General features: G+C 41.1%; 5 protein-coding genes across 6 annotated transcripts; 3 read left to right on the plus strand and 2 right to left on the minus strand.

Moving 5' to 3' along the window:
• Positions 1-260: 260 nt before the first annotated feature.
• LOC6497455 (ATP-binding cassette sub-family C member 10) lies at positions 261-5,720 on the plus strand. The gene is made up of 6 exons (XM_001962002.4): positions 261-675; positions 1,228-3,174; positions 3,232-3,932; positions 3,989-4,351; positions 4,409-5,015; positions 5,075-5,720. The coding sequence occupies exons 1-6, from the start codon at positions 318-320 to the stop codon at positions 5,551-5,553; spliced, it is 4,455 nt and encodes a 1,484-aa protein (XP_001962038.1). The 5' UTR covers positions 261-317; the 3' UTR covers positions 5,554-5,720.
• LOC6498077 (protein mitoshell) lies at positions 5,710-9,681 on the minus strand. Its single transcript, XM_014906478.3, has 6 exons — positions 9,573-9,681; positions 9,038-9,420; positions 8,167-8,431; positions 6,906-8,115; positions 6,706-6,852; positions 5,710-6,404 (listed from the first exon to the last, which is right to left on the minus strand). Exons 2-6 carry the CDS (start codon positions 9,387-9,389, stop codon positions 6,258-6,260), a joined length of 2,121 nt encoding a protein of 706 aa, XP_014761964.1. The 5' UTR covers positions 9,390-9,420; positions 9,573-9,681; the 3' UTR covers positions 5,710-6,257.
• A 433-nt stretch (positions 9,682-10,114) lies between these two features.
• LOC6497456 (guanine nucleotide exchange factor MSS4 homolog) lies at positions 10,115-11,048 on the plus strand. Its single transcript, XM_001962000.4, has 2 exons — positions 10,115-10,321; positions 10,389-11,048. Exons 1-2 carry the CDS (start codon positions 10,199-10,201, stop codon positions 10,632-10,634), a joined length of 369 nt encoding a protein of 122 aa, XP_001962036.1. The 5' UTR covers positions 10,115-10,198; the 3' UTR covers positions 10,635-11,048.
• LOC6498076 lies at positions 10,736-14,989 on the minus strand. The gene is made up of 4 exons (XM_001961999.4): positions 14,851-14,989; positions 12,492-12,665; positions 12,051-12,431; positions 10,736-11,993 (listed from the first exon to the last, which is right to left on the minus strand). Exons 1-3 carry the CDS (start codon positions 14,903-14,905, stop codon positions 12,217-12,219), a joined length of 444 nt encoding a protein of 147 aa, XP_001962035.1. The 5' UTR covers positions 14,906-14,989; the 3' UTR covers positions 10,736-11,993; positions 12,051-12,216.
• A 1,863-nt stretch (positions 14,990-16,852) lies between these two features.
• On the plus strand, positions 16,853-22,023 carry LOC6497457. Of its 2 annotated transcripts, none has more exons than XM_044716003.1 (3): positions 16,853-17,014; positions 19,148-19,289; positions 21,440-22,023. In XM_044716003.1, the coding sequence occupies exons 2-3, from the start codon at positions 19,229-19,231 to the stop codon at positions 21,823-21,825; spliced, it is 447 nt and encodes a 148-aa protein (XP_044571938.1). In that variant the 5' UTR covers positions 16,853-17,014; positions 19,148-19,228; the 3' UTR covers positions 21,826-22,023. The 2 variants fall into 2 exon arrangements, with proteins under 2 accessions (XP_044571938.1, XP_001962033.1); XM_001961997.4 differs by lacking the exon at positions 16,853-17,014 and adding an exon at positions 18,629-18,767.
• The last annotated feature ends 4,718 nt before the right edge of the window (positions 22,024-26,741 follow it).

A 26,741-nucleotide genomic window follows, 5' to 3' on the forward strand; every position in this document is an offset into this window, starting at 1 on the left:
ATTGAGGAAAAATATATATATTTTAATAATAATAATTAATAAAATAATAATAAAAGAGAAGGTGAAAACGGGAACCACCTGCCTCGACTATTTCATCAGCTGACAGTCACAGGAAACTAACCCGCCAGCATAAGGCGCCTGCATTTTATAACGAACTTAATCAGCTACGATTTGTTGTGCTGTGTGTTTGTTTTATCGCTGCCTGACCACCCACCCGCGCTATATTAGCACGCCTTTCCTTCAGTGGTGCAACGATGAGTAATTAGCTAAATTCGTAAAGCAGAACGAACAAGGAATCCCCGCTAAATTGGATCAAAATGACGATCGATTGGGGCAGCTTCGTCTGGAACTGGACACAGTTCTGTCCCACGGGACTGACTCCATTTGCCAATGACACCAACGATCTGCTGCCCTGCTTCCAGGAGACCCTGCTCCAGCTGCCGGTCTACACCATATTCGCCTCCATATCCGCCTACAATTTCGGCAATCAGCAGCGTCAAGTCGCCCGCAATGGACTCCAGCTCCGAATGCTGTCGATCCGGACATTCCTGGCCGTTGTCCTGGCCCTCCTGCCGGTGGCGAAGCTATTCGCCTTCAACGCCAAGGGCATCGAACTGCATGCCGTCGATGTGCTGGTCTCCAGTGCCGAGTGCATCATGTGGGTGGTGCACAGTGGTGAGTGTGTGGTTTTCCGGTTTAAAATGTGGTTGTCTTAAGTTTCACCTTATTCATTGGCTTAGGAGGAGCCTATTAGTCCATTATCAAGTAATCTAAGTAATTATGAGTTCGACAAACCCTGTACTATACTCGGAAAGGCTTTAACAAAATAGGTTACTGGGCCTCTGATTAAAATCCATTTGTTTATGTCTAAAAATAGGTTTTATTGTCGAACTTCCGAGAATTATTTCGCATGGGTTTTATTAGGATTTCAAGGCAGAGGATGTAAACTATCAAGGAAAGTCAAATTGCAGGTCAATAATAAATCATTTGTACATGTTTTCATTGGAAATCCCCACAAAGTTAAAAAAGCATTTATGGTCTTTTGTTGGCTGAACAAATAAACCCCCAAGTGTGAACGATAAAAGATGGTTTTCTTTTGTCTGATATCTGATATTGTGGCTCCAGGAACGCCTCATTAAACACGCATTACTCACAAGCCTCAATCTAAATGAAAATCCCAGCTCAGAGTACATAGTTTCATCTACTTTCTTTTTCTTTTTTTCGAAGGTTTTCTTCTAACTGCCCGACAGTATGGGGAGCTTAGTCATCGGGGATCGCTGCTCATCAACGTGGTCTGGCTCACTGTGGTCGTGTTGGACGGCATCTGGCTGAGAACGAGCCGGCACTTTGACTGGTGGCCCTGGAGCCTGGTAACCATGATATGCGATCTGCTCTTCGCCCTGACATTGGTGCCCAAAGGAAGTGCTGTCTATGTAAGTGCCCCAAGGAGTTCTACCAGCAGAGAGGACGAGGCATTGCTATCCCAGAGATACACCTACTTCCACTTCGACCTGAATGAGGGGCACTTGGGACATGCCCAGGATGAAGCCAACTTGGGCTCGCGCTTCCTCTTCCACTGGGTTCGTCCGTTGATCTCCAAGGGAGTGGCCGGAAAACTCCGGAAAATAGAAGACCTCTTTGATCTGCCTGAGGCACTGAACATTACCCGACTCAGCGAGAGATTGCACTTGGCCCTGTCCCAGTCGCAAAGCTTGTGGAAGGCCCTGCACAGGTGCTTCGGCGTGGAGTTCTACTTGATTGGACTTCTGAGACTAATAGCTGATTTGAGTGGCTTCGCGGGACCCCTGCTCCTTGGCGGACTTCTAAGGCAGGATCACCAGGATCCGTATCTGGTGTATTACTATGCCCTGGGTCTCTTTGGCAGTACACTGCTCTCCGCCCTGTGCGCCACTCACTTTGATTGGCGCATGGCCATGGTCTCCATGAAGATGCGCGTGGGAGTGGTGAACGCCATTTATCGGAAAGCCCTCGAGGCCAGAGTCATCAAAGACTCAAAGCCGGACATGCTCAACCTCATGTCCACGGATACGGACAGAATTGTAAACTCATGTATTAGTTTCCACTTCTTCTGGAGTATTCCTTTCAAGCTGTTCACCACGTTGTACCTGCTCTATCTGCAGCTGGGAGCTGCTTTCCTGGCGGGCGTCATCTTCGCAGCCCTCTTGATTCCCATCAACCGGTGGCTGGCCAAGAGGATTGGCATTTATTCCAGTGGTCTGATGACCGCCAAGGATGCCAGGCTGTCGGCCACGACGGAGACCATGCAGGGAGCCAAGCAGATCAAGATCAACGCTTGGGAGGATATCTTCATTACCAAGATCCGCGGACTTCGCCAGGAGGAGCTGCGGTTTCTGGGGAAGAGAAAATACCTGGACGCCATGTGCGTATACTTTTGGGCCACGACTCCGGTGCTGATGTGCCTGCTCACCTTTGGAGTCTCTGTCCTGATGGGCAATCCCCTGATAGCTTCCACTACCTACACCAGCGTGGCGTTGCTTTACATGCTCATCGGTCCCTTGAATGCCTTCCCGTGGGTTTTGAACGGCCTCATCGAGGCCTGGGTGTCCATCAAACGGGTGCAACAGCTAATGGATGTCCCCAATCTGGACTACTCCTCGTACTACAATCCTATTATGCGAGGAAGTGGCGGACTGGTGGCTGGAGAAGATGCTCCCTTGGATGCTCCCAAGGCCAGTGTGCTCCAGATGAAGAGCGCTAGTTTCACTCACGAAACCGAAGATGATTCATCACACATGTCCTTCCATCTGAAGGACATTAATGTGGACATCAAGGCGGGACAACTTATCTGTATCGAAGGGCCTGTCGGAGGAGGCAAGAGCAGTTTTCTATCCGCCATAGTTGCCAACCTGCAGTGCACCGACGGCGAAGTGTGCGTTCAAGAGCTGACCACTGGATTTGGTTACGTTCCCCAGTCCCCGTGGCTACAAAGGGGCACCATCCGGGAAAATATCGTGTGGGGATCACAGTTCGACGAGCAATGGTACAAGACGGTGCTGCATGCCTGTGCATTAGAGGAGGATCTGCAGATCCTTGGAGGTGATCTCGTGGGTGTGGGAGAGAACGGAAGAACATTATCCGGTGGCCAGCGGGCTAGAGTGGCCTTGGCCCGAGCGGTTTACCAGGACAAGAAGAGTAAGTATATATTTCTTAAATCTTTCATGAAAAAATATTAATATATTTTTTTTGCAGTTTACCTTTTGGACGATGTTCTCTCCTCTTTGGACGCCCATGTGGCCAGGCACATCATCAAGTACTGCATCCTACGCCTGCTGAAACATAAGACCCGGATTGTGGTCACCCGAAGCGTCCAGTTGTTCTTCCACGCCAACCAAATACTCCAGATGAAGGATGGCAAACTGCTGCCAAGCGAATACATGACCCAGAGCATCGACCTCAGCCTGGACGAGGAGCTGGATGACGACCAGGGACCACGCAGCCGGCGGAGTTCAGTGGAGTTGGCCAACCAGGACGACAAGAAGAGTGTGGACAGTCTGCTCCTCGAGGAATCAAGGGAATATGGTCATCTCTCTGGGAATGTTTTCACCTGCTACTGGCGGGCGGTGACTTCTCCATTGGCCTTTACGGTCTTGCTGTTTGTGTTGCTAATGCAACTGACCCGGAATCTCAGTGATGCCTGGCTGGCCTACTGGGTCACGCAAACCACTCTTGATCCGCACCAGAACGACACAACTTTAGAGCATGTCTTGATGCGACCTGGACTTGAAAATGGAACAGAATCGGGCCACACTACAGGATTCTATTTGGGCATCTTTGCCGCCATCGCTGTGAGCAACTCCCTGGTGACTTTGGCCAGAGCATTCCTATTCGCCTACGCTGGGATCAAGGCGGCCATCTTTATGCACGAGAATCTCCTCAAGAAAGTCATGTTTGTAAGTACTTTTCTTAATTATTTTCTTTCTTTTCCATTAACTTCTTGAATCCTCAGGCTAAGTTCAACTTCTTCGACATTACCTCAGTGGGCAGAATCCTGAATAGATTCTCCTCGGACACAAACACCGTAGACGACTCCCTGCCCTTCATCCTGAATATATTATTGGCCCAACTGGCTGGCTTGATAGGAGCCCTCTGCGTGAGCTTGTATGCCATGCCTTGGTTGGGTCTGGTGATCATTCCCATGGTGCCGATCTATCTGAATCTTCAGCAGCGCTATCGGCATGCCTCCAGAGACATCAAGCGGTTGTCCAGCAACGCCATGTCACCACTTTACACACATTTTACAGAGACGCTGCAAGGACTTACCACCATAAGGAGCATGAGAGCCAGTCCAAGATTTCAGCGTGATTTTCAGGTTGGTATCTGAGATAAGAGATTCCAGAGAGCACGATTTAATCACATCTCTATCCAGGTTAAGCTGGAGGAAAGCATCAAGGCCCAACTGACCCAATCGGCTGCTCAACAGTGGCTGGCGCTTCGTCTTCAGTTGCTGGGAACACTCTTGGTCGGAGGCGCTGGCCTCTTGGCAGCCATCACAGCTTCACACACCACCAATCCCGGCTTGGTGGGATTATGCATCTCCTATGCTCTCTCCATAACTGGCCAGCTGGGTGATCTCCTTCATGCCGTGGCCGAAACGGAGCAGGAACTGGTGGCAGTGGAGCGCATAGATCAGTACCTGCAACTAGAGGGCGAGCAAAACTCCTCGGGAAGTGCTGACCCGCCGTTCGGTTGGCCCACTCAGGGCGTTCTGAGCTTCCGCGAGGTTCAACTGAGCTACCGGGAGCACCTGTCCCCTGCCCTCAAAGGAATCACCTTCCAAACGGAGGCCTTTGAGCGGATCGGCATAGTGGGACGCACGGGAGCGGGAAAGACTTCCATCCTGGCTGCCCTACTGCGGGTGGCTCCCCTGTCAGAGGGTGAGATTCGCCTGGACGAGGTTAACCTGAAGACTCTGGCACTGAGCGTTCTTCGAGAGCGGGTGGGAGTCATCACCCAGGAGCCATTCCTTTTTGAGGGTAAGTTGGAAAGAATTATTTAAAAAAGAATTTTATTTAAAAGAATATACATTTTAAAGGCACTGTTCGAGAGAATCTAGATCCCCGGCATGGTTTCTACGACTCTGAGATCTGGCATGCCATTAAGAACTCTGCTGCGGCCACTCTTCTCGTCCAGCAACTGGGCGGCTTGGATGGCAAAGTGGAGTCCTGTGGCAACAACCTCTCCGCAGGGCAGCGGCAACTTCTATGCCTGGCGAGAGCGCTACTTAAAAACGCCAAGGTGGTGGCCATCGACGAGGGAACCTCCAACCTGGACGATGAATCGGATCTGAGCATGCAACAAGCCCTGCGGAATGCCTTCAAGAGTTGCACGCTCCTCTTCATCGCCCACCGGTTGCGGGGTCTCCAGGCCATGGATAGGATTGTAGTGCTGGAGGATGGTCGCATTTGCGAGATGGGCAAGCCGCAAGATCTGGCATCCAATAGCTCCACCATATTCCACGGCATGCTACTGGCCCAGGACATAAACCCCGAGGAGTTTGCTCGGCCAAATTAGATTTAAAAAAGGACGATTTTCAGAAGCTACTCTGGACTCTTTTTTTGTAAATAAGTCAATTGTACAAGAATTTATTTATTTTGTTTTTAAACTTGTATTATTTTATATTTTATTTGTTCCTAACCCGAAGAATCCAACTTGTGAGTCACCTGAGACTTAATCATCAATATCGTTCTGGTTTTATTTGGTTGTACAAATAACAATTTGATTGACAAATTTCAATTTTTTTTCAGTTAATTGAACAGATTTGAAATCGGAATTCTAGTTTATGTCAGAGCTCGTAATTAGAGAGTAACAATACATTATAAAATTAAGGTATATAAACTACAAAATAGATGAATTGTTTATAAGTCACATGATCGACGAATTGTTTGAAAAACGATAATCCGTTGTTTCAATTGCTTTTTCGACTTTTTTCGAGTTATAACTTTTTCAATTTATGAGTCGCACATTAAACGACATAGAATCTCTATTGGGGGGCCACTGTTGATCGCCTGATTCCGGTTGAATTTTCTTCAAAAGAATTCTTTGGATTTGTTTATACTTAACTAACTGCCTTGACGTGCAAAGCTAACTCTTAGCCGCTTGGATAGTAGCAACAATGACAACGGGAACTATTGATGAAAACTCCAAGGACTACACACGAAACAAATGTAACGTAATTAATTACATATCCTATCTGTAGATCGATCGATCCTCTTCGACTAGATTTCATAGATGAATAGCTTTTCGCCGGGCTTGCCCAGGATGTGGTCGTACTGGTTGGGCATGTGCGGCGGCTTCGATAGCATTTCGTTCACCGAGTGCTCGTACAGATCGATGTAGTGCTGCAGGTTTTCATTTGTGTATATCTGCGATATAAACAAAAATCATTATCAGTTAAAAGGATAAAAAGGACATTCAGTTAATTTAAAACGTGCTATATGAGTGCATGCGAGTGCCGATTAGATTTGTATTATGGATGGAGTTAATATACGAGATTAATGCCCAGATGCGACCAGTGATTAGTACATTAGTCCATTCACCGGCCCACTCATACTGATACCTTGCAGTTGAAACTGTGTCCTCCAGGACAGCTGTATTGGAAAGTAAACCAAAGTGTAGTTTGTTCTTTTGTGGGAGAGACTGGACGCTGGGAAATCAAATCCATACCTGCAAGTAGCAGCGACCCACAAAGATGATGCGGCGCAGATCGTGGATGGCCTGGTGCAAGTGATGGTACGAGGCGCTCTCGCACTGCAAGATGATGGCACGAACGTCTATGAACTCATCCTGGCAGCGATGATAAAAGTCCGGGTACTGAAATACACTCTCTTATACTAGTTATGGAAATAAAAATAATTTATCCTCACGTAATTGCGAGTAAACTGCTTCTGGAAGAAGCGCTCCACATGCTGGAGCTCCATGACCCGATCACTGAACTCGTACAACTGACGAGTGACCTCCCTGCCTATCATGCTGAATGGGTTTATGAACGAACGAACATCGAACTGGCACTCGGTTTCCCCACGAGCCGGTGATGAACGGGCTTCCAGGCCTGGCAAGGACTTTCCCAGACCGTTCCACTGCCACTGGCCCTGGGTTTGGGTCTCCACGAAACGCTCCCGGTTCTTGGATGGTGTCATCTCAAGCTGCTTGGCATCCTTTTGTAGAGGCTGATAGGTTCCAGTTTTCAAATACGTGCCATTGGCATCCACATGGCGCTGGGTCTCCTCAGAGTCCTCGATCATAGTATAAAGATAGTTGAGATTAATGCCACACTTCGGCTTGTACAGAGCCGTCGATGTGGAAGACACGCTGCGGTGCTGATTCTCCTGCACTTCACTAAATGACTTTCCGTTGCCATTGCCGCTCTGATTGCTGCTCTGAGATCCATTATTATAGCCATTGGTTGATCCCTGACCCAGGCTTGGGGTATGGGAAACTGAAAGACCGTTGGGAGCCGGTCCCAAGGCTTTGTGGCACAAGTTGCCACTTTCGTTGCATTCGTTGATGCAGCGGAGTGAGTTGTTGCTGCTATTTAGACTGATGGCACTAGCATCCTTTCCCGCAAAGCAATTCTTCTGCTTCTGCAGCAGCTCGTCCAAGCTCACAAACGACTTGATAATCATCTCCACCAGCGACAAAGTGCCGCATTGCCACGAATCGAAGGTGGCCATGAAGCCTCTGGGCAACTCATCTTTTATCTTATTTAACCCCTCTGGGGTATTGTACACGTATCCTTTTAGGATAACCCAAGCGTTCACAATACGAGTGAAAACGAATATAAAGTCCTTGACAGCCCAGGCGATTCCCTGAGAATTAATGTTGGGTAGCACTCCGTCCGGACGGAGGAGGTCCTGCTTCAAGCGGGCGCAGAGTGTATCGATCTTCTTGAAACACGGACGGTTGCGATGGGCATTGGCCAGGCGCTCAGCTATCTCGCTGCCATATAGCGAGATTCTGGTGATGTCATGGAGGCGCTGCTGGAGCAGCATCACCTCCGAGTTGCGTCGCACGTTATCCAGACGCAAGCCATCCCCAGCACCACTGTCCAAGGAGCTGCTATTGGACTCATCGGATCTAGAAATTGGAAATTAATTAAAAAAAACTAAAAAATATTGCAGTACTGACTTTTCACTATTATCCAGTGATCCTGGATCTGAGACCTTGGCGCACAATTCCTCCATCACCAAATCCGCTTGGGTTCCAACATCGCAGCCTTGTTTTAGAGGCGCCGGAGTCTGGGTGTGGGTGGCGCAGAACTGCTTCGGTTGTGGATTGGGACCACATGATCCGGGATAATATTGCGGCACATAAAAGCCTCCCATGTTGCAACTAGTGGTAGCCGAAGCTCTAGCGGAGTATACTTGTCCCTGACCGTAGGCGTTCATTGAAGCTAAGGAAAAGAATTGATAAGTCGGTGTAGGATTTTATAATATAAATTATTATTAATATATGATATATATAATATAAATATAAATTTTAACATAAATTATATTATAAATTAACAGTATTCTTCTGATTATCAAAGTTTTAAAGAAGCTGCTTAGTCCATAGCGTCCTTTTGTTCATCGGAACTAGTTCCTCAAAAATCTCGTTATTCAAGATTCAAGATTGATTTTGTTATATTTTAGTATATTAGATGATAAAGATAATTTTGTTGATTAAATGTTGGCCATTTAAGTTTAATTATTATAAAATTTTTATTCTTTTTTATTTAGATATGCATTTTTTATTCTTTACAGATGAAATGGCATTGGAAATGAAGGTTCAAATAAGAACCATGTACAATTTTGTTCTATTGAAAGTTAAATGAAAAGTTAACTATTTTAGCTTACTAACTTATTTTAGATCTTATATAATTTGTCAAGAAAACAAAGATCTTATCTTTAAAGAAATAAAAGTAGCTTAAATGACCATGGATAAGCGAAAGTCTCAACAACTTATGATCTTAAGTTCTTCGAAAATTGCCAAAAACTTGAATGAAAATTGCACGACTCACCTGAACTGGCTGCATAGTACTGGACTCCCGGCATGGCCACATATGCCATGTGACCCATGTAGTTACCTTGCAGCTGGTGCTGCTGGGCTGGATTAGAACCCTGAGTAGATGGCGGTTGTGCCGAAGGCGTTGGCTGACACGGCGCGTGAGCAGGGGTGGTCAGAATCGGACAGGTTCCACTGCTCGGAATGAATACAGCCGGTGTTGGGGCAGCCATCGACCAGGAACTCTGAGAGACGTGCTCCTGCACAAATACGTCCGTGACCATGCGATTTCTGTCCAAATAGGTCTGCTGGTACATGCGTGCCGACTGCGTGGTCACCGCTGGAAGCTGATAGATGGGGATGTTCATGTTCCTCCGGCTGTCCGGTTGAGTGTGGAATCTTATGTATGTGCCAAAAATAAAAAAAAAAAAAAGAGTATAGAGGAAAAGTGAAATCGAATACTAAAACGAATACGTCAGTTAATGTGTGAGATCCATTTGGGGGTTAGCTTTTAGTGTCAGGGAGCACATGATGATCTTTTCGAAACCTACTTGGTCTGTGGTTACTGGCCGGCCAAATTCCCTTGTCCAATCCAATGGGATTGCTAAATGTGGAAGAGGGCAACCTGCCTCCCTGAAAGTCACACGTAGAAAGGAAGATTTTCCTTTTGAAAACGGCGAACAGAGTTACCATGATTTGACGATTTCTGTCAAAGCTTTAAGAATTGGGGTCTAAAAATCGATAGCAGTGATCTAAATATGGAACCACCAACTTAAATAAACTTATTTTTCATATTCTTAAAGAAAATTCAAGGAATAAGGAACAGTCTGGAGTGCTTCACCATCCTCTTACAAATTTTAAGAGCAGTTTAAGTGAGCTATTCAAGCTTAAAGGACAATTTCAAGGTTTTCTTTCTACAATTTTATAAAACAAGTTTTTCTATAAAATTATTCAATTAACAATCTTAAACTCTGAATGCAAACGTCGTTGTTCATATAGTTAAATTTTAATAAAGTTTATGTTTATTATTTAAATTTTTTTAAACATTGGCGCCATTGTAGTTATCGATTATCGATTAATTGCGACTAGTGTTGCAAATCAGCTGTTTTTCTCATATTCAACACAGCTGCAAAAATTTCTACACTTCGGTTAGCAAAATAACTAAAATTTTGGAAAAATGACTGAAGAAGCTGTATTTCCTGACCAAATAGTTGATGGTAAGAACAAAACAAATGTACGCTGCCAGTTCTGCAACAGTTTGATGCTAAAAGCACAAGAGGGAAGCTATAATGAACAGGAAGTAAGTGCCGGTGACTGCTGCATGAGTGGCCTTCACAATATTTACATTGTTTTTGCTCTGATGACAGGTTGATGTGCCTCTGATGATGCAAAAACAGGACAGAACGGCTGAGGATCTAAACACAGAGTCCCTGAAGCACTTTTGGCTGGTCAAAGACATGATGACGTTCGAGAACATTGGCTTTTCCCATTCGGTGAATGGGAAGAAATTCCTGGTTTGCGCCGATTGTGAGCGAGGACCTGTGGGATATCACGATCTGACCACCCAACACTGTTTCCTGGCCCTCAAGAGGGTCCTGCACAAAGACTCTTAGCTGGCTAAATTAATCTCATACGTGTAATCCAATTGCTTATACTCAAAGTCATGTCCAGACCGTGGAGTATGCAGTGTAATTCGCTTATCTGATGCGATAGGGCGTGTTCCGAGTTTCATTTTCCCTGTTTTTTTAGTAAATATTTTTTTTGTATAATATATTTTAGACTCCATAAATTTTTATTTAGCTCAACCTCAATTTAAAAGAAAATATTCAACGCTTTTATTAGGTCAAATATTAGTTTCTATTACTGAGATATTTTTAAGTAAAAATAAATGTGCATTATTTTTTCAATATACCATTAATATATTTATATATTTTATTTTTCTAAAATCGCCTGATGCCAATTAGTTGGGCAAATTATACTGCAAACTCCTGTAGATTACTGTACGATCTCTGAGCCAAAAAAACACATTCAACTTTTTGTATTCATATTTATTGTTTTTCACTTTAAACATTTTACAATTTTATTGCATTATAAATATTGCATTTAGAGGAGATTCTTAACTAAAAAATTGTCACTATAAACTGTTATTTTGCTATTCGAACTAAAAATGATGTATTTCTTGCTTTGGTTTCTGTAACTTTGCTACGATGGACAAAACGAGCATTGGTGTTTCCTCAGCGGGACTTGGTATCTCTCTTAGCTTTGGTTTGGTGAATTGCTTCAAAGGTTTTCCATTTACTTTTTTTGGTTTTTTTTTTGGCAGTTGGTTACAACAACGAGTGTTTTCACTTGGGAGTGCAGTAGATGTGGGCGTGGTGTCGCCTATTAGCGTGTCACAACTATCCTAGGAGTTCCTTTGGTTCGGGATTCCTCGATTACTTCTCTTGATCGTTTGCTAATTAATCTACAAAGTGTTATATATTTTTATCTTTTTTCGTTTTTTAAATACTTTATTATTTTTCTATGTGGCGCATTCTGCTTGCTTTTTAGAAATTTGTTTTTAAGTCTTATGAAAATAAAAATAGAGAAAACTTAGACAAAAAGTGTTAACATTTATAGTTTTATTTTCTACTATTATATCGGGGATTTCCTTGTGGTAGGTAGCCTTAAATTTCAACATTGTTAGCTTTTGTGGCCTCATTTTTCGACTTATTCGTTTATTTGGGATGTTTCTCATTAAATACTTTCAACTGCGGTAGGTTTTAGTGTTATATCGTTATTTTTTTCTCATTCTCATTAAATGTTTACGTAATTAGATTTGAACGGTTATATTGGCCAAATTGTTACTGCTCTTTTATATTTTTATATACACTTCAATTTAAGGAATTATGTTTTAATATTTAATACTTTGTATAAAGCTTTTTACGGTTCATTCCATTCAAAAAATGTTATAAAATCAGGCTTGCCCAGAGCTGAAAATTAAATAGTTATTTTATGTATTTAATATTATGGATGAGGGTGTATATTACCAGGCTCTGGAGCAGCTCTTCGCGTGGACCTTGTAGATGGAGGGGAGGGAAAGCGGTGAAAGGGTCACAGAAGTCAAAAACAGCAACAATACGAAACAAAAACTGGGTGGATGCATCGATAAAACAAACAAAAACAACTGAGGCGGCACCCTCTTGTCCGGACTCCTTAACCGTGCAGCCACTGGCAGGCGCCCAGCAGGAGACCCACCATAGCTGCCACACCCACCACCGAGGCACTCATCGCCCCGGCACCGTTGCAGTTGTCCGTATCACAGGAGCAGACCACCTGGCGACCTCCAAAGCCAGCCCTCTGATAGCAATAGTTGGTGGAGGTCTGGTTCTGATAGCCACAGGTCCTTATCACTCGGCTATCTGGGGGCACTGTCGATGGATTTTGATTTATTTTACATATTTTTTATATTTTCTTTTTATAAAACTTACGGCTGTTGACTGAGAACTCGATGATCTGCGTTATCTTGCGGCAGTAGGTTGGAATTCCCTTGCCCCGGGACGAGTGCTGCTCATCACAGTCCTTCTGCAGGCTCTCGGGTGGTATGTCCAGTGCGCAGTTGGCATCTTTATGGCTGTTGCAGACAAAGCATTTGATGGCAGAGCCTGGAAAAATAATTTAAGAAATAAATAATAATTTCTTGGTGGAATAAACACAAGATTATTTCTTAAAAGGATCATTTTTTTAGGTCTAAACCCATGAATTCCCCTCTCAAGCTTAATTACTGTCTAGATACAGAATATCTATAGTCCCTAATTAGTAACTAAGCATCCTTGTGCATCCTTGCAGCTAATAATCACATTTATCTCCCCCTATTCTCTAATAATTTTTCTGCACTCTAGGTGCAATATTCCACTTAATTGACCCTAAACCAAGATAATGCTAATTGGAAAGAAAATATTTCCATTCCAAGCAAATACTTAACCTTAATAGTTTCACAAAAAAATTGAGTGTTTGGATGAAAGGAAAACGAATGTGAATAAATATCGGACAATGCTATAGTCCGACTAGAAATTATATATAAAGAGATCTGTGAGTGGAACTTTTGGTGGCTGTTGCTGCCTTAGCTAAATTGAATTTAAGGTCGTGCGCGACACGAGATTCGCATTATTTAATCTTCCAAAATGTACAAAAGTGAGACGGATATTTCCCTCAGTCGGGTGTGGAAGATATAGTGTCTCTGAAATGATGCAACTTGCGATGCGCTTTTGCTTCACGCTGTGCCAAAAATGGCACAATGGCAAGTAGCTAATGGAGAATGGCATAGAAATGCCAGGGCAGGTCCACAGAAGACTTCAACGCCTCCATTAGAGCCAGACAGAGGCACTTCCAAGCTGGCTTGCTAATTGAGACATCGACATGGCTAATGGACTCGAATAACTTTTTTGCCTTATTCGACCAACTCCCTCCGGCCATTGTTGGCGCTTCGGGTTACGTAAGCGGGTGGAGCAAACAACAAAAAATAAGAGTCTGCTTTTAGGCGAAGAAGCTTGGAGTTTTTTTTTTTTTTTTACTTTTATATATGTAGAAATTTTATTCACATGATTAGCGCACTGCTACCCAAATGGCAGCTTAATCTAATCGTCTTATCAAAATTAATAACAAAACTATGTCTAAGCGGTGCTTAGGGCAAGATATGATTACAGGAAAGAAATAAAATGTGTTTGGTGAAAATTTTAAGTCAAGATCCGGTCTGGTAAAGAAGCTTGGAGAACAATGAAATAAGATGCTGGGTAAGATGAGCTACTTTATGAGCTAGAAGTACATCAAATGAAAGGACAATGGGGATGATTCTATGGATACAAATTACTCTACTTTTAAGTATAAATATTTTGAGATTTAAAATAGAAATAGAACTCCTAAAAATATATTTTAAACCACAATCCCTTTAGCTTTACTTGAGTCTAACCAGAACTGTGACCAATTAAGGCTTGTTACAGTCTATAAGTAGTTATAAATTGCATTGATTGCAATGCCTGGACTACAAATCTATTATATAGATACATTTATAGACGACCCCCTTTTTCATTATTTTCAACTGTTTAGAAGATACAATCTTTTGTATTTGTATTTTGTATTTTGGAGATTCTTTTATATAAGCCTGAGTGAATATTTGGGTTTTGGGGTATCGGATTACTGCAACTGCCCTCCAGGACCTTTAACCAAATGGAGTGCGCATGTCCTATATTCCCATCCTTGCACATACACACACATGTAATGGTGTGCGAAGAATGTAGAGAAAAGAAGCGGAAGTAAGATAGGAATAACTTTGTGGGGAATCCCATTTAACTATATCCTGGGCCACTAGGCTGTGCGTAAAATGTATGAGACCAAATCAAAGGGGGTGTCGGATAACTCACTTTATGGTTCGTATAAGGCCAGGGGTCAAATCCCCTTCCCCAATCCTATTTTCCTATTTTTATGTGGTACACCCTTAGAAAAAGCTGTGGCAGAGAGCCAAATGAAGTAGAGAAAAAAATTGTTACTTTTCTCAGAGAACTCAAGGAGCTCGAGGAGCTTATATCTATTGAATGCAAATAGTGGTGATGGTGTGCGTGAAAAAGGCGCCACGGCGGCCGGCTAGGATACATGGGTTTTGTCCTTTGGCGTCAAGACGGCACCACCACCAGCTCTCCCAGTTCCAACCACCAGCCCCCTCTCCCCATCTCACCAATCCGCTTTTTCGCCCCAAAGCGTATCCCGTATTATGTAATCGTAATCGCGACTTTTGGGCTTCCCGTTGAGCGGTTTTTGAGTTTAATATCCTTTTAACTCTTAAATCCTTTTTACCTTGCTGCACGGCTATGGCCAAAATGAGCGCACTAATCACATAGATGTACTGCATTTCTAATATATATTTTAATATATTTTTTTTATGGTGTTATACTTTTTAAAACACTCGTTAAGTTAAGCACCAAGTTGTTTCGCTTATTTTTTTGCTTAAATTGAATTAAATTATTGATGTGCGTCGCTGACAAAACGATCTAAAATTTCACAGATACAGATTCGGCTGGTCGGTTGTTATCTGTTCTAATGAATTCCTTGCAAAATCCCAACACAGTGCTCACGGCTCACGGCGCTCGGCAAACACTGGCAAACGGTTGGCAAACGGCAAACGACTGGGCGAAGCAGCAGCCGCACTCGACAAATGTACCGCACCCGAGCGCAGCTGCGAGCCACCAAGCTGCCGAGCAGTGGGGCGGCCCACGGGGCGTATGGGGAACGTGGCACGACCCCCGGTCTCAGCCTCAGCTTTGGTCTCGGTCTTCAGTCGGCCCATTAGCTATCAAAAGCTTTCCGATTTTTGGAGCTTTGGAGAGTGTGTGAGCTGCGTCCTCTTTTCGAGGCTTCCAGGAGATGCCAAAGCCCTTGTCTCACTCGACACTTGACTACAAAAAGGCTGTTTATATGCTTTTACTGACTCCCTCTGGGGGCTGCCGTACTATGTACTGCCTTAAAGCTCAAGGATATATCATTTTTTTTTTATTTCTCTAGAGGACCTATTGAAGCAAATTATCATTTATTTTTATAGAAGCAACATATAATAGGTTTAAAGCAATTTCTGTAGGATTTTTAAGAACCTAATAAGTAAATAATTCTTTTACAGGACTTAATGTTAAAAAGAAAACCAAAATTAAGATAGCAAGGATTGTAAGTACTATGTTTAAGACCCTCTCCCTTTAATTTGTCCCACATTTTGCTGTCCAGTCTCTTCAGTTATTTATGTAAATTTAAATAGCTGCAATTAGAATTCGCAATTAGACGATGGCAGTGCACTGGACTGACCACTCATAACCCTGAGCGCCACTTCAACTAGGCGTCCAGACACTTAATCAACAAATCTAGAAGACGCACACGTGAAGTCCCCGAGAAGTCTATGCCACTCGTATAGCCCAAGTATAAATCTTGCCTAGAGCATTAATTAAGCTTAATCGCAGGCTTCCTCTTGTGGAGCTTACACACATATCAATAGGTCGCACAATTTGCTACTGCCCCAAGACTCTGGCCAATTGAATTAAGTTTCTCTATATATACTATACATATATATATTTTTGCAGATCATTTCGCCTCATTGCTTTTGTGCCTCAATCAGTGCGCAAAATTGAAGACGATCCAAGGGACGCCCTTTTTGGGAGGCAAAGATTTCCACCAGACATGGGTCTCGGCTCCCTCGGATCCATCTCAATTGATGCTATTAAACTATTATATTCGCTTCTATAAATAGGCCTTAGTGAGTAAAGAGTTTCGGCTTTGGTTTGGGGTTAAAGTACGCATAATCAAAATGTTGACAAACACATTTGGTTTGGATTTATTGCTTAAATTTAAATAACATTGAGACCTAGTCCAGTGGAAGCTCTCTAATCTACAGCTTTCAAGCTTCGAATCTAACAAGTTGTAGAATTGACTAAAAGCTTTCTACAAAAAATACCCCAATTTTTTTGAATAATATCCCCATATTACGATTGTCTCATTGAACTCAAAAACATGACTTTAATTTATTTAATGTTTATTTTGTCTGGAAAAAATGTCTTAATTGTATTATTTGGTCAGTAAGTATGAACAGATTTTGGGGGGATTTACCTTTACAGGAACCACTTTCTGAAAAAAATAAAAACCTTTGGAAAACCGGTTCCAGCAAACAAGAATCTGTTCATTTGCTTGAATTTGTTTTTATAATTGAATCCAAAGTCTGACCTCCCAATAACGCAGTATAGAAATTCTGTTCACCGCCAATCAGCTGATTTATGAATTTTATACGATCCGATCCGATCTGAATCCAATGCCATTTGCCTAAAGCCAAAGACATAATTTTCACAGGCCTCAGTTACACATTCGATTTGCAGCGGTTTGGTTCTACTTGGAATTTGGATTCTTTTTGGAATTTTAATTTTCTATTCAAGTCGTGTTTCTTTCACAACATATTAAGGAATTAAGGATAACCTTTTTTATACAGGTAAAAATAATTCAAAATTCTTAATTTTATATTTTTTAACATAGGCAAGTCTTTAAACACATTGTAGATAGATAGCAGTTTGCGTCACAATATGACGTATTTTGGTAAAAAAATGTTTTATTGATAAAAAGAAACATACAAAATTATTTCCAACTACTATTTCTAATCACTTATTTTAATAGAATGCTTGAGAGATTTATAAAATTTTATCTCAGAATAATTTCCAAAAAAAAACACTCTGCTTGCTTAGTATTATGAGGAAAAATCCCACAAACTTTCCCATAAAAAATTTCCACTGTTGTAAAGATTAAAGAAACGATTTAACCAAACAACCGCCTCAAACTGGCTCAAACCGACAGCTGGGCACTGACTTTATTCAGTTTTCATACAAACAACTACACCAGAAGCAACAGCATCGTGTTAATTCAAATTTAGTTGCATTGTTTGCAAAATGTGACACTTAATTAAAAAAAAAAAAGCAAAGCAAATCGGTAGGCAAGTGGATTTTGAAAAATTCTGTTTAATGATGAGTCAAGAAATAAATGCTGGATGGCTTGATGGGAAAGTGCCTTGAACTAGGACAGATAAGCTCCACGGTCCAGTGTTTTCCTCAATAGATCGGACAGTCGGGATGTCTGGGCTCCACATCAAAGTCTGGTCTGGGACCAGACCAAACCCGCACATCTGAGTTTTTGGAGGTGCGAACCAGATTTAACTAAACGTCCGGGACATTGATAAGGGGAATTACCATAGAGTACAGTCCAAGTTGTCATGGTCGGAAATGGGCTCATATCTCTTAAACCACCGGAACCACAATGATCCGATCTGAGACAATCATCTAAACAAATATCATCTAAACAATTTTCGACGTAACAGTGCCATTCATAAAACTAATAATTGCACAATTAAAAAAATTGTTAATGGCAATGTTTAGTGAGTAGAAGTAATAATAATTAATATTCATTAAATTTTATGGCTTGTCTTAATTATAATAATATTATAAAATAACAAGTTTCCTAAGATTAGTTTGAAAATAATATTTTTTGCAAAATCCTTTCAGTAAAACAATAAAAAAAGGGATAATGTTCTGAAACTTTTGACAGATGTTTTTGGTCCTATTCTTGACATAAAAAATGAGTAAAATATATTGAAATATTTCCCAAAATCTACCTAACCTATTTTCAACAACCATAAACAAAGAGTTTCAAAGATCAGGCATTTAAATGGAAGGCCATTTATTGTTAGGTAGTGAACGTGATCATGTTTTTATATTTTTTTTACCTATTTACTAGTGACGTCACTTGAGTTTTGACCAGTTTTAACCGGTGGATTCCGTTTGGATGTCGTTTTGTTTTCGGGTTAAGAACCAAGCTGAAACCAAACGAAGCCGGAGCTTATCAATGCAGTGACTTGGGGCTACCTTGGAGAGCATCCCCCAACCATAGAAAAAAATTTATATTATTCACAAATACATTCGTATATAAGACCCTGTATGGATGATCCAGTAGCGGAAGTTTTCTTTATTTTTCCCATAGGGCCGATCTTGTTAAAGTCTCTCTTCGAGAGTATCTCTCTCGGGGAAGAGCTCTTCGGCTGCTTGCCTGCCGAGCGTGCTGGTTTGAAAAATCAACGTTTTTCGAAAAATTCAATAGTTTTCAGATTCAACTCGACAGTGATCGCGTCCAGTTGTCTTGCTCTCTAAAAAATATATAATTAAATTGTGTATTTTAATTGTTGTGATTTTTAACACAAGGTGATTAAAAGTTTATTTAAACAAAAAAATATAAAAGGATTATCTTGTTTTCATATGACCCATTTTTAATATTGTGCTGATATTTATATATGCTAATATTGAAAACAGCTATAAAGAAATTAAAAAAATTTAAATATTATTAGCAAAATATTAGCACTTGTCACGTTGAACGGCCACGCTCCAATACCGGTTTACAAAATACAATAAAAATCATATACAATCATTTCTAGATTATATTTTATAGTGAAGCAATGCTAATGAATATGCCGCCGTTTTTTGCGCTAATCAAATTACAAATGAAAACAAATACCAAGCTAAAACAATAATAAACCCACAAATAATATATATGTATAACCTGAGGATTTTGTTACCTTTTACAGCATCAACGTTGGATAACTCGGCTGAATAAATTTATCAAAATCAGGAATTGATTTAATCAAACCACAAAAAACAGCAACAATATGTCAACCACGATATTCATGTATGCCATCTGCCTGGCAGTGCTTTCCAATCTCTTATCAGGTAAGCTTACATAAAAAATACATATAATATAAAGTAAATACAAAGTGGGGGAATTCTCTGGGTGCTAATCAAATAAAAGCCACCTTCAACTTGGTCCAAAACAATAAGCCAATTGATTGGCCAACACTTTACAGATGTTTGGCTTTTGTTTTTGCAAATTGATTGATTTTTTTGTTGCCTCAAATCGTATGAAATCAACCGCAACTCATCAAGCCATCGATCCACTGAAGTGGAAACTCATTCCCAACACTTTTCACTTGGCTGAAGCTGATGAATCGCAAAGTTGGCCAAAATACCACCTAACCAGCTAGCGACTAAATTTAATTGATTTGCTCGGATTGGGGGGAAGCATTGGGGATTTCTATTCAATAATAAATCATCCCAAAAAATCGATTAGTCTATAGAATAGGATCTAGTTAGAATTGAAATTGGGATGATTTTAAATCAATTAAAAATTATGGAAGTAGGGATTTATGAAAGAAAATTATTTAATTTTTGTACAATTGGTATTCCCTCGCAAAGTGACCCCCTGACAGAATTCCCTTTTAATTTAATAATCACGTGCATGTCGTGCTTTTAATATATTTTTTTTAAACCAGAGACTAATCCAATTAACAGCCAGAATCTCTCACGCATACGAATATGCCTTTGAATTCTCCGGCATGTGAGTAAGTTTGATTGTTGAAGCAGTAAGTTTGATTTCGCAGTTCACACTCCACTGTTAAAGGGAACATTAAATGGCATTAAATTATATTGAAAGTATTTGCACATACTGTTGCCCAGTAATCTGATGGGTAAATAGAGTCCAGAACCCAGCCCCAGCCAGATGGTAAATAAAGACCTACCGACCCATTGCTATCCAGCACTTTTCAAGAGCGCGTTTCATTAGCGATCAATTGTCAAGTAACCTTACACTTCCATGCAGCCACAAAGGCAAACATAGAATAGAGATATTACGCTTCAGTGCTCCAACTTTCCTTCAGTTTTCCGCTTTTCCAACAACTCTCCTCCCCCGTCACCTGGCAGAAGTTCAAGTTTGCTGAAAAGCCGCATGAATATGCAGCAAATGTAAAATGCAAATGGAAAATTCTAAATGCTAAATATGCAAATTCCCTATTTCGAATAGGGGAGCAACTTGAAACTGCAACTGTGGATTTTACGGCAGGTGACTTTTTATTACACAATGTTTACTGGGCTTACCAGGTAGATGAGCTTAACTACTTAATGAGTTGCCTGAGTGGCCACCAATGGGCTCTAATTTTTAGTCTTCGCACCTAAACATTGCGCATACGCCTGCAGTACCACGCCGACTGACATTTACAATCCTGACAGGACCAGACATATTTCGAATTATAAGTCTGGGCTCTCAGTTACATTGGCCTGCATGTCCTTGCCCTTTGCTTGGTTTCTATTTTTTTCCACTAGTCCTACACACCCCTTTGTAGAATGTCTTGAAAGGTTACGATCCTTAGTCCTTCCTGTCAAATGGTAACCAATTTGGTCTTGGACTGTCAAATGAATTTCACTAAAAATTGGTTTAGAAAATGATAAAAGGGGTAATTGTTTTTGAATGAAAATGGGTTTTAAAATCTATTTTCAAGGAGTATATCGATTTTTTCTTTGAAGATATGATGGATTTTTAATTTTAAAGGTGTAACAGAAAGTAATTAAACTGCCAATATTTAAGAAACCTTAACTCTTTTGATTTAGAGAAGGGTAAAGAGTATTCTAGTTAGTTCTACCGGACTTCGTCCATAATTCAACTCTATGCGATGGCAATCCAAGTGTTTTTGCAGTGCCCTGGGCTGGTCGCGTGCCAAACGTTGGATGTTTCGGCATTTATTTTTTTGTTTTGAGGCACAACAGTTGACATGCAATTATTCAGGTTACTGCAGTCAGTTTGGAGTCAGTTTGTCAGTCAGAAGCCTCACCTGTCGACAGTTGCTGGAGGGGAACAGGTAAATAGAAGGGCTGGAAGTAGCTGGTGTGGGTGGCTAATAAAATAATTTAATGTCACTACTGACGGGGACTTTGAAAAGGGCGAATAGCCAGGCATTTGAATGGCATTAGAGGTTGCAATTATAGGCCTAAAAGTATTTACAGTCTTTAATTAAAATTTAATAAATATTTAAAAAATATTTTTATTCCAGTATCTGCCATTCGCTGCCACGATTGCAACTCCCATGAGGACGAGGACTGCGCCACTCTTGTTGTAAACACTCCTCGTGCCCAGCGGGACGAACAGTTCCTGAAGGAATGCAATGGTAAAGACGGCCTAGTGCCCTTTTGCCGCAAAACCGTGATCAAGTTCGAAGTAAACAACAATCGCCGGATTGTGAGGAATTGTGGGTGGATTCCGGAGAAGGTACAGAACGCCTGCTTCACCGCCGACAATGAGGGCTACAAGCAGACAATTTGCACCTGCAACGGCGATGGCTGTAACGGAGCCTCCACCCTGCTGGGTGCCCGCCAGGTGGGCTACAGTCTGATCGGCACAGTGGTCAGCCTGACCCTGGCCACCGTACTTAGGAATTAGATCTAAGACTAGTTCTAGAAGCCACGTATCCAAAAAAGTACCTTAATCTGTAACTGGTTAAACTAAGTCCTAAATACATCGCACCAAGTTCTTTGATTTATGCCATACCTAGTTCGTATAAACATTCCGATTGTTTGCAAGTTTAGTTCTGTATTTGTATTTAATTTCTGTGAAAATATAAGAATTTAATATTTAACTGAAAATTACTTGGGTTTCATTTCTGAATGCTTAAGCCGGGTTTTCTGTAAAAGTTTTCAAAAGAAATGGAGAAAAATTGCAGAGTAAATGGCATGGGAAATGGAAAAGGTGGAAGTAAACCAATAAAAATAAATTTATTCGAGCAATGAAATGGAAAAAGAATGAATGAAAGTAAATACATAAAAGAGTGAGCACAGTAGAGGTTAACGAATAAATATATTAAATTTATATTCTTGCCATTATTGTGATGGAAATTGAAATAGACTTTAAGGAATGAAATTTTCATTTAAATCTGAAACCTATTTGGCTTTCCTAACAAACCACACAATGTCGTCCATAAGTAATCGATGGCAACAACAATTCAATTATTTATGTTTAGCACTTAAATCACTCTGGTCATTGATAAATGGAAGGAGAAAGGACCAGGACTGGGGGAAGGACTATGAGCAGGATATGGAGCAGAACTATAAGCAGCTAAAAGGAAGGAATGCGTGCCAAATGTATCGGCAATTATATAAAATCGAAATTTTCATATGAAAAGCGGCAGGACGAACGCATTACTTGACCAAGGACTCGGCCCTCTCCCTTTTTTTAGGCGGTCTCTGTCTCTGTCTGTCGTCTTGGTAGTTGCTGCCAAAATGTCTGCCGAATTTGTTTTGTGGCCCAGAGTCAAAGTCACTGTCTACGCAGGCCAAAAATAATAGGGCAACTTTGTTAGTTTTATTCTTGAGGATGCGAGAATCCTGACGACATGTTGGCCCATTAAGTCAAGCACAGAACCGCACTCTCACAGATACATACTTCTACACTTGAAAATTATATTAAAACAAAGAATATTAGAAACTTTATTTGATTTTGGAAAATTTAAATGAAAGAATAGCCAAAGAATCCATGTTTTTTTAAAGGATAATTGTTAGAAACAATATCTATCTTGTATTTTCAAAGTGTAGAACACTTTTTTGGTTGTGGCTAGTGACTTTAATGCGCAGCCAGTTGCTATTTGTCTTTTGCACGCATACAAATGCGGATATACGCTCTCACAGATACAGATACGGATACTGATTCAAATACAGATACAGATACAAAACGCTGGGGACGCTGGGACGACCTACATGCGTTAGCATTTGTGTTCTGTCGTCGCCAGTTGAAATGTTCTGCAGCTTTTGTCTATGGGTGCGTTCTGTCGACAGGATGGCGCCTTTTATTCACAGCAACAGCATTGGAGCATTCAGCATCCTGCCACCACCCAATCGCCCACATCGACCACTTCCTCAGGATCATTGGCAGCCTTGTCTCGGTCTGTTCAGTCATTCCTTCCTTTTATTTTCGTGGACAGCGTGGCGCCAACATAAAAAACATTGATTCTGAATTCACAGAACGCCCTCGCCCGAAATGCTGTCCAAATTATTTATTATGGTTGTATTACTGCCTGATTTTCAGAATGTGAAAGTGTTTTGTAGTTCTGGGTTTCATATTTATTTATATTTGATATATAATTTTTATAAAAAATAATAAGATTATGGTTGGAGTACATCCACCATTGTGCTTTGCGTACTTGTCGTGCGTTTTTTTCAAGTCCCAAGTGTAAAATATGTTTTATAATTATTTTTTAATTAAAAATGAAAGCAAGCATTTGTATGGGGCTTATAGAACATCCCCCTTTATGCCTTATAGCCAAAAGCAATTGTTTTTCGCCAAAAGTTTCACACTTGAGCGACGCACCCAAAAGTATGCAACATAAAAGTAAGAAGCCATAAATGTCATTACGCGCAAATTGCGCATACGCAGGGTGGTCCTGCTCAGATGAAAAACAAAAACCTCACCTCCTACTCTCTGGGGGGAAGAAAGTTGTCTTCCCAGTGTTGTTTTGTTTTCCCTCGCAAAGCGTGCAAATATTTTTGCAATGCAATAACCATAATTCAGTGGGTAGGAATTTCTATCAGCGAAGCTATTTGTCGGGCTATATGGTGAGAAGAATTTGCAGGGATTACGTTTAATGGTCTTAATTTCTTTAGGGTCTAACATTCTTAAGCCGAAGTGATAAAGTTATGTTTATGATCATCTATTTTATGCCACATTTCAATAGAATATTTGTTGGTTTATAATTTAAGTCCTGCAAATACTTAGAGTGCCCTTTATTCTGTTTAAACACAACAGCGTGAATAGTTTATCTCCGTTGAGAACATCTTTCATTGTTATGCCAAGACTGCAAACTCCATAAAGCTTAACATTTGTCTATGGCATTCGTTAGCATTTTAGAACAACTCTCCAGATTTTGCATGTCTATCAGCTGCATGATTTATATTTGGCTTGGCTCCTGCCAGAGCTCCATAAATATATTTTCATAGCTACGCGAGTAGCTACGGGGGCATTGAGTCACGTTCCGTGGTCACCAGGGCGTATACGCAATGCGGAGTAAATATTTTTCCAAGCCACCTAGAAGTATGCTGCGATGATATTTTGTATTTGTCACGCCCACCCCACAAAAGCTGATTGCTGTTGATGATGATGATGAGGATAATGCAGCTTCCTATGCATAGTCCCCACTATTTGTGTTGCACTTTTGTGGCACGTGCAGCTTGGAGACACCCACAAATTGCTGCCATAGCTCTTCGAGTGCCTCCCGACTTGTTTTTCCATCCTCGACATGCTCAGTCAGCTCATTGACCTGTAAATTCTACAAAGGCCAAGGGGTTGCCTCAACGAAAAACAACAAAAAATAAAAAAATTGAAGAAAAATCTCTACTATTTTTTCCAGGTGCTTAAGCTGCTTTTGTCTTGCAATCGGCCCCACCTGAGGCTGCCATTGCAGTCAAGTGCAAGTGATTGCTGGAAAAAATTACGTACTTTGGCATTGTTTGCCTGCCAAATTGATTTCATGTGCTTAGCATTCTGGAGATGATCGGAAATGCCATTTTCGGAGATGACGACTACGACTGGGACTTTGCTTTGTCCTTCAATCAACTCTCCCGAACAGAACACACATTAGATTTGTCCCACACATAAATTTAAGGTCTTATGGAAATGGAACTCGAACCTAGTTGAATCCCCAATCAGCCATAAAATATAGCCTCACACTGGCAGTGCAAGTAAATAGTGCGGAATAATCCAAAAGCTAGAGAGTTTTATGTTTCGACGACTTGCCTTGCAGTAGTACCTCTTTGGCATTTGCAAGCGCATTTGTTGCGATTGATTTGGCCAGAAGCTGCAGATACGGCCAACGATAAAGTTTTATGTTTATTGCTCCAGCAATAGAGCTGGCCGAGGGGGTTGTTGGCGTATTGTTACGTCCTTGGCAGCTGCCAGTGGCAAAGTTAATTGGCTGTGGTATACCCGAGGCGGTGTGTGCCATGGTATACGGTGCGTATACGTAATAAAACTCAATTAAACTAGAGTAAACACAACTGGGTTCTGGGTTGTAGGACGGATGGTGGATTTCGGTGGCAACATTATCGAGTCTCTGACACACTTTTGAGAAGCGAAGACCGTAAATATTTCATTGCTGCGGTTGCAAACAAGAAAAAACTTTTTCAATTAGCATGCCAAGCGAAAAATTCAACTAATTAAAGGCTATTTTTTTTTGTGGGGGCTGGTTTACCAGTACAGTACCCGAAACTTTTCACCCACAAAATGTTTTATTTTCGACATTTTTTTTTGTTAGCCAGGCAAGACAAAATTTATGGCTGGGTTCGTAGAATCCAAGTTTTACGATGTGCACGGTGTTTTTTTTTTCGATCCTAAAGATAAAAAGGTTGTAAACCAAAGTCAAGCCGCCGCAATATGGTTGTTTCGGTGCGAAAATGTGTCAAGTTGTAAAAATCGAAAGCATAATTTATGGGTTGCATTCTCTGACCTTTGGATACTAACACACTACCCACCAAATACACACAATATACAAAGGGAATGCCAACCGGAAACGGAAGCGTGCGTAAACATTTTTAATTATGTCCTGTCGCTGTTAGCAAATGAAGTGCCGGCATGCGATCCTTTTCCATGTCCAATGGAATTATGACATCAACGCGACGACGTCATCATCACCATTTGCCAAAAAAAAAATTCGTCCCATTGTCCAGACAGCGCCAAAATGTGTCCTTGTCACGGAACTGTCATGGTATTGGCCAGGCTCTGGTTTTCATTTTCGTACACTCGTTTTCGGCCATTTCCACTCAACAGGCTGCATTTTTATGGCCTGCAGCCAGCTAGGGCCGTGCAAATCGCTGAGCACTAAAGGGTAATTGAAAATGGTTCTGATTTCCATGGCTTAATTAAAATTTGCAAAATTTCTTACTACTGTCGCTGCTGAAAGGGGAATTTAATAAATGGCTTTAAGGTTTTTGGCTCAAAGAGGCCTTGGCGAGATGAAAGCAAAAAGTTTAGCCGGAAATTGATAGCTGAAATGTTTTTCTTTTAAAGTTTTTGCCTTGTACTTGGGATACTATCAAGGAGAAATATTTGAAATACTTTAATGAAGGGGATTGAAGGTTTTGTTTTCATATTTAATAACTAAATTCAGGCACTGAAATGTGAAGCTTTATAATAGATGTTGTAAGGTACCCATAGAAGTCTAATATATCTGCTGTAAAAAATATTAAAAATGGGTGTTTAAAATATATTTAATGTAAAATAGGATTACCAATTTAGTAATAAATAAACCTGTAATTTTATCTGCTATATCTACAAGATTTAGTTTTGTGGAATGACCCTCACATACCCCAAAA

Source organism: Drosophila ananassae, chromosome 3R (assembly GCF_017639315.1).
Source record: "Drosophila ananassae strain 14024-0371.13 chromosome 3R, ASM1763931v2, whole genome shotgun sequence".
Taxonomy (NCBI): domain Eukaryota; kingdom Metazoa; phylum Arthropoda; class Insecta; order Diptera; family Drosophilidae; genus Drosophila; species Drosophila ananassae.